The 12,727-nt window shown below is 36.1% G+C and overlaps 1 protein-coding gene across 1 annotated transcript in view; it reads right to left on the reverse strand.

The window, feature by feature from the left end:
* Window positions 1-467: 467 nt before the first annotated feature.
* LOC108520962 (BCL-6 corepressor-like) overlaps window positions 468-12,727 on the reverse strand; it is a gene marked incomplete at its 3' end in the record, with an annotated part of 40,747 nt that continues 28,487 nt past the window's right edge. The window contains 5 exon segments of the mRNA XM_017860543.1: window positions 468-716; window positions 2,642-2,798; window positions 3,007-3,084; window positions 3,671-3,816; window positions 10,752-10,918. Of these exon segments, the coding sequence (XP_017716032.1) occupies window positions 468-716; window positions 2,642-2,798; window positions 3,007-3,084; window positions 3,671-3,816; window positions 10,752-10,918 (797 nt within the window).

Genomic DNA, 12,727 nt, shown 5'->3' on the forward strand with positions numbered 1-12,727 from the left:
ATTGCATCTTCAGAAAATTTCTGTAAAAGTGTTACAAAAGCGTAAATCTAACAGTTGAAAGAAATTATAAGCACAGAATTAAAATATTTACATTTTCAAGCAAGCTCAACTGTCATTAATTTTCAATATTTTATAGTGAATAGAAAAACAGGCTGGGTATGGTGGCTCATGTCTGTCATCACAGTACTTTTGGGAGGTAGTGGAAGGCGGATCACTTGAGCCCAGGTGTTTTAGAACAACCTAGGCAACATGGCTAAACACTGTCTCTACAAAAAAATAAAAATAAAAATAAATTAATTAATTAGCAAGGCATGTTGACATAGGCCTATAGTCCTAGCTTCTCCAGAGGCTGATTATGAGAGGACGACTGAGTCCAGGGATGCAGAGGCTGCAGTGAGCTCTGACAGCGTCTCTGCACTCCAGGCTGGATAACAGTGAGACATTGTCTCAAAAAAAAAAANAAGCACTCCAGAGAGGACCCAAGAAGAATCTGAAGTTCATTTGTAAATTCTAGTAAATCTAGTAGTTCATTGCTTTTTGGATTGAAGGCTTCCAAGTCTTTGGAGGAAGAGAACAAGATACTTGCTGAAACCTGTCTGTAAAACTCCGCCTCTGCAATTGGGATAATTTTCAAATGTGGAAAATTACAGCGAAATATGCAGGATGACATTTTCAGTTTCTTAAGTACATCTGAAAGCAATAACCAGTTTTGTCGTCTGCAAAATAAAAGAAAAGTAGTTCCAATTTCTGGCAAAATAAAAGTTCCCCAACCATTAATTATCATCTTGAAAAAACTACCTTATAGGCATAACAGGAGCCACTTACTTTCACTTCAACACCCCTGCCATTTCTCACCATGCCCACTCATAGACCAACATTCTTCTTTCAATGTAAGGGTAAGTACCTACTTCTAATCAGGGTAACTCTGGATTCATCTGGTTATCAGACATTTGTAGAAGAGCAAACTGAATTATACGAAGCAAGGGAAACACCTCAGTGAGATTCATCATAACAACTACTCCAGTGCTCTCACTGCTGATGAAAAAAAATTAAAACTCCTGTTGACTCAGCTCTCACCATAATTTGGGTAATGACTCTTAATATGTCTCACTAGGCTTACTGAGATAAGTGAGTCTGTACCCCAACCCAAAAGAATAACTATAAACACTTCTTTGATCTTTTTTCTTCCCCAAGTCCATTCTGTTCACACACTCTGTAACACAACTTTACTATTTCTACTTCTAATAAACTTCAAATTGAAACCACAATATCATCTTCTCTTAGTTAGGATGCCTACCATCAAAAGACAAAAGTAACATTATGTTGGTGAGAATACAGAGAAAAGAGAATGTGTGTATGCTGTTAGTGAATTTCTCAAAAGCTAAAAATAAAATTAACATGTGATTCAGCAATCTCATGGTTAGGTATATATCCCCAAAAATCAAATCAGCATGTCAGTAAGATATCTGAGCTCTCATATCTACTGCAGCACTCTTTACAATAGCCACGATATGGAATCAACCTAAGTGTTAATCAGCAGACAAGTGGATTTTAAAATGGAATATATTTACATAATGGAGTGCTAGTCCACCAAAAATAACTTGACTCCTGATATTTGCAGCAACATGGGTAGACTTGGAGGTCATTCTGTTAAATGAAATAAACCAGGCACAGAAAGTTCTACCTACAGGTAGGAAATAAAAAAATGTTAACCTCATGGAGGTATGGAGTAGAAGGGTGGGTATGAGAGGCTAGGCAGTGTGGGTGGTAGAGAGAATTAAGAGAAGATGGTTAAATGGCTATTAAAATACAGTTATAGAGAAGGAATAAGATCCAGTATGTGATAGCATAGTAAGAAAATTATAGTTAACTATAATGTATTGTCTATTTCTAGAAGAGAAAGTTTTAATGTTTCTAACACAAAGACATAATACATGTTTGAAGTGATGGGTATCCCAAGTGCCCTCATTGATCCTTACATACCATATGCATATATCAAATATATGAACCCTCAAATACAAGAATCTATTGCATACTAATACAAAATAAACTAAAATAAAACTGTCACTGTTTATAATTGGATACACGTAACTCTAGAGCCTGAGAATAATGTTGTTTACTAAGCACCAAGGTTAAAATGTTAACAAAGGTCTCTTGACAAGATATTGGTCACCAGACCACAGTGACTTACAAATAGTGTTAAGACTGTATCTTACTAAATAGGACAATATGCAAAGATGTTGAGTGACACAGATGATTTTCCTAATTTTACATGAGAAGGGAGATTAATGGTTTTGTACAGTACACATTATGTTCCCAAGAAGCCCTTGAAATGATCTGTTGAAGCATTCCTAGGACTCCTTCCCAAAGAATTTAGTAAAAGAAACTTCTGTGCTTCAGGTTCTGGAGCCTTACTTGCATTGGTGGTGTTCTCTTGAGGATAATTTATACTATACTATAAAACCAATTAATTAGCTGACTATAATCAATCTTCTAAGAAAAAACCTATTTGCTACATCATGTAAAACCCTTGGGCATTTAGCACTCACCCACCCTCATCTACTTAAAAAGCGCTTTAAGTCCTGCTGCCACCTGCAAAAGCAGCTCAGCCAATTTTCAGTGACAGGGCAGCCATGCTCACCCCTGCAAAGATGAAACTTGAATGTTATAACAAGGTAAGAGGGGGCTATCTGAAAATTCAAATTCAAACACATCACTGCAAGCGTCATTGTCACCATCCTGGTCCTCTGGTCCTGGGGGGTTTGCCAAAACATTGGATCCCCCTTCATTATCTGGTTCTAATGGAGAAACGAAAGAGACAAAAGTATTAGTAAGCAATAGTGGAATTTCAGCTGTCATGAAATGAAGAACTCTAAACAAAATATAAAATAGATTCCTTTCCAACACAGTCTGTTTCATAGCATGCACAACCACTCTTCCCTCATCCACACCGAAGAAAATGTCCTCTTCCTATTTTCACTGAATTAAAAGAATAATATTGCTCACCACAGACAGAGCTGCCATAGAACCCCCAAGAGCTATTCAGCTTATTGTCACTGCAACCCTGTAGATCATTTAAGTAATCTGGAGAGAGAGAGAGAAAAAAAAAAAGATCAGCTTTTTAAGAAATGTTAAGATTAGTAATTCCAGCAAATTTGCAGGATACTAAATCAACACACAAAAAAATTAGTTACATTTCCATACTAGTGTATGGAAGTAATCCATTTCCATACTTGTGTATGGAATTGTTGTCTAGTAATGCCTGGGGCTTGCATGATAAGTTCTTCACTGAGTTACACAGACTATTCTAAATAACCTCTTCTGTGGGAAGTTTGAGGTTTCCATTATCCAGAATCAAGATGTAAAACCTTTATTTGTTTAAAATTCTTGGTAGGAAATCCAAATAATTGGGGGAAATCTTTTACAGTGTTAGTGGTAGAAACAGATCAAAGGAAATATAGAATCAATGGCTAATCACTGAAATAATTAGCTTCACTAGACTACTGTATTATGCAATACAAAAAAAAGGCCACATTGCTGCTGTTTTAAAGTCTCAAGATTTTTAATTTGTACCTAGTAAAACTCAAATCTTAATAACCTGGTCCCCATCTAATATATGAATAAAGAACATATCTTTAACTTGTTATTCCTGTTCCTTAATGTGACCTACCTGTTAGAAACATTTCCATAACTTTGCTGTGGGTCATTTTCATAATGGTTCTGCCTGCATAGGTGGCCAAAGTGGGGTCAGCACCATAGGAAAGGAGGAGGCGGACAATTTCCAAACAATCATTTTCAACTACACCATGGAGAGGCCTAGTAAGAGATGTGCAGTGGGATTAAACTCATGCACACTTGCTCATTTCTTGACTTTTCCTTAACAATAGGCAAAATTGGATATATGTGTACCATGTGAGCCTCATAGACACAATATTCAACTGATGAAGAATGTCACTGCCATGTACAGATAATGAAATTGAGACATAATTACTGACCCATCATCAAATGACAAATTATTGTTATTAAACACATAATCCTTTTAACAGGACCCATGCAGGGACTATTTCAGGGCTAACTCTCAAATGAAAATCTATCTCAATCCAAGGCCTGAAAACTGAAGACAGAATAAATATTTTAAAAGTTTTGAAGGAAGTAGGGGCAGGATATAAAAGATAACTAAATAAAAAAAGTTTAGCATTATGAAAGCTAATACAACAACTGTTAAAAAATTTAAAAATATGCCTATTTGTTTATATAAAGAACCTGTGTGCAAAGACAAATGGTGAGTTTAGACTCTCCTAAAAGCCTCCCCTATCACCTTTCAGAGATCTGTGATCAAACTTGTGGCTCAGAACCAGGGTGGTTAGGATCAGGATGAGATCTGAAAAAATACAAAGTTCTCTCACCCATGTGTCCTGGAAGATGGAACACTGCCAACAGTGCCCTTCTGATGGAATGCTGTTTGCAATGTGTGAAAAACCAAAATACATTTTAGTTTTGTTTTTTTTAACTATTAGCAAACCCTAATACCCAGTCCTCAGGCAGCCACCACATTTACACCACCAGAGGATTCCACAACTGACAAATCTTGGTTTCTGACCAATAAACTAAGGTCAAAAGCAGGATGAAGGCCAGGTCTGGGGATGTGGATGGTGATGACAGGTCCTTCTGAACCAGCTGTGGGACATCTGTACTCTCAGGATTTAAAACTCACATATACGTTTTGAATATAGTCACAATAAAGAGTCCAGAGTCTTACAAAGCAACACCACTAATTATTCACTAATTATTCACCACTAATTATTGACATTTTCAGGGGCTTTTGCCCCTGGGAACATTAAAGAACAATCCAACACTCCATGCCCTCACTACTTACCAACTGAGAGAAAGATGTAAACCTACGTACATAGGAATAGGAAGAAATAAGGCTCCAAATGCCATCCAATGGCCAAGAAAGGCCCTGAAAGTGAAGGCTGAAGGCAATGAGGAGTTTGAGCTTGGACTCTCTGAGAGATCATACATGAGGTATGAAAAAGGATTTTGAAGCTGCACAAGGCCTCATGAAGCAGAAAACTTGTTCTGTTGGGCCGTGAAGGAAAGTTATGCCAATTCAAGGAAAAAATGTTCAAAATAATAATCTCACTACTCTATCTCAAACAAATGCTATTTGTGTTCTTGTTTTGAGTACAAGAATGACTTGGTCACTGACGTTTGGAAAGAAAAAAATTAAAAGAAAATTAGAGAAAAAATAGTTAGGTTTTTTTTGTAAACAACACTATTATAAAACCATAACAAGAAAACTAATGTGACCCTAACACTGAAATAAACCCTATCTGGTGCAGGGAAACACACACACACACATCACAGACACACACACACATACATGTGTATAAATATATATACACACCATAACTTAAAAATCAGAATCAATCCTACCAAGGTAACCACAAGATTTTTGTTTGTTTATTTTGAGACAGTGTCTCAACTCTGTCTGCCAGGCTGGAATGCAATGGTGCAATCCTGCCTCACTACAGCCTCAACCTCACTGGGCTAGGGTGATCCTCTCGCATGTCTCCTGAGTAGCTGAGATTACAGGTGTGTGCCACCATTCCTGGTTAATCCCTTATTCCCTTGTTCCCTTCTTCTCTTCCTCCCTCCTTTCCTCCCTCTCTCCCTCTCTCTCTCTCTCTCTCTTTCTTTCTTCCTTTCTTTCTTTTCTGTCTTGTAGAAACAGGGTTTCACCATGTCATCCAAGCTGGGCTCAAACTCCTGGGCTCAAGTGATCCTGCTGCTTTGGCTTCTCAAAGTGCTGGGATTACAGGCATGAGCCACCATGCCAAGCCCCATGTGTGGTTCTTTTTTCAGTATTATCATTCTAACAACGCAGAGGTTATAGTGATAACATTTTAAAGTAGCAGTGTGGAAGAAGAGTAACTAAAATGAGGCTGAACATTTACGAAGGTTATATCCTAACTCTTGTTAAATTTGAAGCGCTGATTTTTTTACTTGTGGCAAAAATACATGTAATGTATATTTACCATCTTAACCATTTTTAAGTATTCAGTTCATGGCCATTAAGTCTTTCACATTATTGTGCAACCATCACCATCATTTATCTGCAGAACTTTCAACAAGCTCTGTACCCACTAAATGTTAACCCCATTCACCTCTCCTACCAACCCAGGCAACCAGCATTCTACTTTCAGTCTCTGTGATTTTGACTTCTCTTAGCATGTTGCATGAGTGGAATAATAAAGTATTTGTCATTTTATGATATGTATATTTCACCTAGCATAAATGAACCTCCTCAAGGTTCATCCATGTTATGGCATATGTCAGAAATTCCTTCCTTTTAAAAATAAATAATATTTGGGATGGCTGTGGTGGCTCACTCCCATAATCCCAGTACTTTGGGAGGCTGAGGTAGGTAGATCACGAGGTCAGGGGTTCGAAACCAGTCCGATCAACATGGTGAAACTCTGTATCTCCTAAAAATACAAAAATTAGCCAGGCATATTGTTGGGTGCCTGTAGTCCCAGCTACTCAGGAGGCTGCAGCAGCAGAATTGCTTGAACCCAGGAGGCAGAGGTTGCAGTGAGCTGAGAACGTGCCACTGTACTCTGGCCTGGGCAGCTCCATCCTAAATAAGTAAATAGAAGTCATTTATAGATACGTAGCAAATTTTGCTTATCCATTCATCTAATGATTAACATTTGAGTGGTTTTTACTTCCTGGCTGCCTGCTTTCAATTCTTTTCAGTATATACATACCCAGAAGTGAGACTGCTAGATCATATGCTGGTTCTATTACTAATTTTTGAGGAACCTCCATTCTGTTTTCTATAATGACTACACTCTTCTACATTACTAGCAGCAGTGTAGAAGAGTTCCAGTTTCTTCACATTATCACCATTTGCTATTTTCTGTTTGTGTTTTTAAAAAACACTTCATCTAGTCTAACAGGTGTGAGTTGATATTTTATTGTGGTTACAATTTGCATCTCCTTGATAATTAAAGATGCTCAGTTCCTTGTGGACCATTTGTGTTTCTTCTTTGAAGACGTATCTATGAAAGTCATTTCCTCATTTTTTTAATTGGGGTATTTAGGTTTTTCTTGATGTTGACTTACAGGAGTTCATATATTTTAGATATTAACCATTATCAGATATATAATTAACAAAAGTTTTATCTCATTCCATATGCTTACTTTTCATTCTGCTGACTGCATATTTTGATGCACAGAAAGTTTTAAAGTTGATGTCCTATTTATCTACTTTTGCTTTTATTGCCTGTGCTTTTGATAACATAGTCGAGAAATCAATACCAAACCAAATGTTATGAAGCATGACACTGATCTTTTCTTCTGTCAGTTTTATAGTCTTACATCCTACTTTTAGGTCTCTAATCATTCTGAATTCATTGTTGCATATATTGTAAAGAAGTACATTTCTCTACATGTAGATACCTAGTTTTCCTCACAGTTGTGGTTGGAGAGACTGCCCTTTCCCCAAGATGTAGTCTTAGCACACTTGTTAGACAACATTTGACCACATGCATGAGGATTTATTTCCAGGCTCTCTATTCTGCTCCTTCGGTCTACATCTGTCTTTAGGACAGTAGTATGTTATTTTGAAGAATATTTTAAACCCATGAGGTTTGAATTTCTATATACTTGTTTTTCTTGATCAGTTTGTCTTAGCTATTCAGAGTTTCTTATATGAATTTCATCATAGAGTTTTCTATTTCTGCTATATATACTGTTGAAATATAATAGAAATTGCATTAAGACTGTAGAAAAATGTGACATTAGCAAGATGGCAATAAGGGAGGCCTCACAGTCTCAGGGAGAAAAAGTCTTAACAACAACTTGAGAAACCAGTTAATTTCAAGTACCCGAAGCAAGCACAACATCAAGAAGAGCTTTACTGACACAGATAAAGTTTACCCATGATTATCCTCCCACATCTAGCACAATGTAGAGCAACAGGAAGAAAACTCCTCCTTCCAGTTTCTCCCTAGGTAGAGAATAAGAGTGTGTACATTCAACATCTAGCTTTCTGCACAGCATCTCTGAGAGACTGGTTCCTGTCTGCCTGACTTAGAATGCTGAAGGTACCCTTCAGATGGTCTCTTGGTCAGCTCAGGCTGCCATGACAGAATACTAGGTGGACTAACAAAACAGAAAAATTATTTCTCAAAATTCTGGAGGTTACATTTCCAAGACATAGGTCCTAGCCAATTGACATAAAGACTCTGGCCAATTCAGTTTCATATGAAGGTCATCTTCGTAGCTTGCAGTCAGATGTCTTTTCATTACATATTCACATGACATAAAGAGATAGCTCTCTCTTCTTATAAATAAGGACATGATCCTATCAGTGTAAGCCTCCATCAATATGACCTCATTTAACTTTAATTACCTTCTAAATATCCTATCTCCAGATACAATTAGACTGAGAGAAACAATATGTGAATGGGTTTCAGCATATGAATTTTATACCTCTTCTCTCTCTCTCTCTCTCTCTCTCTCTCTCTCTCTCTCTCTCTCGATCTATATATAGACCAATAGATATTTCTATATATAGATAGCTCTATAGACACATATATATATCTTTACATGTATAGATTTCCATATCTCTATGTACATTGAGATAGATGGATGGATGGATGGATAGATAGAGAGAGAGAGAGAGAGAGAGAGAGAGAGAGAGACAGAAAGATAGACAGAAAGATAGATAATTTCTATATATCTATTCATTGCCCTCTGACATCCAAAGTTTCTGATAAGAACCCCTTTAGGAAGTGAGTTCCTTCTTTCTTGTTGCTCTCAAAATTTATCTCTTTATAGTTTATCAAGTTTCTTGGATGTTTACATTCATGTATTTCATTAAATCTGAAAATTTTTCTGCTAGTATTTATTCAAATAACTTATCTCCCTCTATCTGTATGTTTTCTTCATCAGGGACTCATACATGCATATGTTGGTCTGCCTGATGATGTGTCATAGTTCCCATAAGCTCTATGCATATCTATCATTTTTATTTCTTTTCCCAAGACTCAATAGTTTCAATTGTGCTATTTTTCAAGTTTTCTAATTCTTCTGCCAATCCAAGTCTCCTTTGAATTCTTCTAGTGAAGTTTTCATTTCGGTTTTACTTTCTGCTCCAAGATATTTTCAGTTCCTTTTTATATGTTATCTCTTTATTGCTATTTCCACATCACTAATACATCATTTTATTGACTTCACATCTTTCACATCTTTCTTTGTGTGTTTGAGTTCCTTTAATGTAGTCATTTTAAAGTGTTGGTCTAGTAAGTCCACCAACTGGTCTTTGGGGCAATTTCTATTTATTTTTCCTTGAATGAAACATACTTCTGTTTCCTTTTTATGTTTTGTGATTCTCTTTTGGTTGAATCAGGGACATTTAAATATTTTATTTCTACTTCTTTTCTATTGTGTAGACAGAATCTCACTATGTTGTCCAGGCTTGTCATGAACTACTAGCCTCAAGTGATCTTCCCAACTTAGCCTCCCAACTTAGCCTCCCAAAGCACTAGAATTACAGACATCAGCCATTGCACCCAGCTGACATTTGAGTCTTACAGTGTGGTTAACAGACTTTAGAGTTTCAAAATAGTTACAATAATTTTTTTAAACTATTGCAGAGTGTCTCTGTGCCAAGCATCAATTTGAAGTATAGGTTTCTCAGGTCTCTTCTGAGCCCATGACTTTCTGAGGTCCCTTGTACATGTGGTTGCTTTTGTTCAGTGTGCTTTATTTCTTCAATACTTTGTTGGATTATAACTGACATACAAAAAGTGTACAATGTGATGTTTTGGTTGTATCTATATACTGCCAAATGATTACTACAATGAAGCTAATTAATATTTCCATCACTTCACAAAGTTAATTTTTCACATACATATGGTAAGAACATTTAAGATGTACCCAATAGGCAAATTTTGAGTATACATTATTATTCACTGTAGTTACCATACTGTACATCAGATCTCCAGACTTATGCATCCTGCATAAGTTAAACGTTGTGCCCTTTGAATAAGCTCTTTCTATTTTGTGATCGTTTTGAATGTCTTAAGTCTTTATAAGTCTAGCTGCCAAAAGAGACAAATGAATAAAAAGCAGGAAAAAAAGACAATGGTAAATCCACTAGAAGTCATTTCATCCAAAAGAGAAGCTGGTAACAATACTTGCCTGTCTCAGTGTCTGCATCTCCTGTCTATGATGAGAAGCAACAATCAGTGATCAGAACATAGATCTCCAATATTTGGTGGACAGGGTGCTTTTTTACCCTGGCTTCTGCAACTTTATGCAAGGGGCTTCAGAAATGTGTACAGGGTTACCTACCATTGGTCCGGTGTGGAGGGAAGGCACCCTAAGGAAGCTAAGAACTGCTAAGATAGCTAACATAGTAAAATTAACTGCAATTTCCCTGGAAGTTATAAGATTTGAACAGACTTTAGAGTTTCAAAATAGTTAAAACATACAAATTCTGCCAATGTAATTGTCTACATAGGAAGTCTTTACTGGTGCTTTTCTGCCTATTTTCCTCTCATGTCATTAACTTTCAATGTTATATTTACTTTGGCAGAATTGCCTGATTTAGTTCTAGATGATTCTACCATTCATGTGCTCCTCACTCATCTTTTCTCCAGGAATTCCTGCGTACCCTGAAAAATATTGTCTGTCCCCTAAATTGAGCCACAAGGTTAAGAGCAAAATATACCACTAACCTGGTTCCATCCTGGGCACTGCAGTTAACATCAGCACCATATCTAAGAAGGTGCTGCACAATATGGAGCCATCCACGTGCACAAGCTTCATGTAGAGAACAATAACCTGCGTTGTCTTGATGATTCACATCACAATGCTTGTTCTCCAGGCAGTACAAGACCAAATCCTGTAGGGAAGAAAACATGTCACTGCACAATGAATTTTGTAGTGGGGCTGTTCTAGCTTGGTAGTGTTCACTTTAAAAAATATATACTCTTATGCCCAAGAACCCACTGTAGCTCACCTAGTACATGGAGACCTTGGTAAAAGACCAACACATGTGTGAAGGGCTTGTGATATAGACACTGTAGTCTATGCCTCTGCAGGTTGGTGATGCTGTGAAACTTGGCTCTGCTACCCAGTTGTCTGGCTCTCAGTAAGTCAGACTTCATCTTCTCCAACTCTCCATATCCTCCTCTTTAAAAACAAAAGGCTATACAGACTGGCTGTTCGGACCATTCAAGTAGGCAAATACAAAAGCCCTTAACCCAATGCCTGTGTCAAATTCAAATAAAATAAAATAAAGATAGTGATCTCTAAATTTAAAACCCTTTGAGAAGCAAGAATTGCAATGCAAGACATACACTGAGATCATGGAGTCTTCAGTATGTCTGAGGAACAAAAAGAAACTTGAAGATTTCATTTTAAAAAAAGAGATAGAAGGTAGAAAGAAATGTTACATATTGCTCTTTAAGAAAGTTCATTGGCACTTAGTAGTTTTAGGGAGCTTCAAGTTCTGACTGGTAACTGATGGTAATGAAGAATTAATGTAAAAATTTCAGCAGGTTGTTTTACTAGCAATTAAATAAAACTGGACTCAGATTACAGCAGGCAGTTTCAGAAGCCAGGATAGCAGAGAGTTACATTTTTGGAGAAATAGTATGTGATCCAAATATTTTTTCCTTCTAGACTCTCAACTGTTTTAGTGGGGTGTAGCAAGAATGACCCAATTCATATGATCAACTTTCACAATTTTTTAATCTAAGATCCTTCTCTGAGAACACTGCTTTACTTTACCTGGGAGCAACTATCTTAAAATTAGACATAGCTGTGTTTTGGTATTTAGAGGGACTTGTTTTGGCTGTCTTTGTTTAAAGTTAAGGGAAAGGTATGTGGATAAATGTCAGAGACTGGAGTCACGTTTCAGTAACAAACAAGTCAGAAAAAAATGTTTTTCGAAAATATTTTGAAATTTAACACTCAGTTTATTCATTTTACAGATATAAGTAATTATTTTGAAGTGTTAAGTAACATTATTTTGTTGAGAGGGCAGGCTTTATACAGATTAGACAGGCAATAATAATAAAATTTAAACAGTATAATTAAAATAACTAACACTATATAGAAACAAGGGGAAAATAATTAACAATAATATAATAAATTTAGTTTGTATAATAATTTTGAATTGACACTGTAAATCTATGTTAATCAACTAAATAAACTAGGAGTACTGTATAAAACATGCCGTCATTACTAAGTGATATTTTATCACTGGGTTGAATTAAAGCAGAGAATATTAACTCTATAAAAGTGACCACATGTATAATTTTGAACAAAAAGTTGTGTTAAGGATATTGTGAGAGTTTACCACTAGATACACTACAAGGATATTTTTAAGTTAGGTTTTGTCAAGTTATTTATAGCAGTTATTGATTTTGAAATTGTAATTACAGTATTATTTCTCAAGTGAAAAAGTAGGCATTAAGGAGGTAAAAGTTTTATTATGATATGCAGTTTTGTTCTGATACCTTGTAAAAGTTAGTTATAATGTAGAAAATGTTTTTTTCTTTGGTTTGTAGTCTGAATGTTTTTGATTATGGTATTAGACATTTTGGCAAACTTTTTGTGTGGCTCATATGTTAGCAAAAAGATTCATTTAAAAATATTTATTTGGTTTTAGTTAATAGCTTTGGAAAAAAATGAAATTTTATTTTAA

Source organism: Rhinopithecus bieti, unplaced genomic scaffold, assembly GCF_001698545.2.
Source record: "Rhinopithecus bieti isolate Rb0 unplaced genomic scaffold, ASM169854v2 scaffold_56772, whole genome shotgun sequence".
Taxonomy (NCBI): domain Eukaryota; kingdom Metazoa; phylum Chordata; class Mammalia; order Primates; family Cercopithecidae; genus Rhinopithecus; species Rhinopithecus bieti.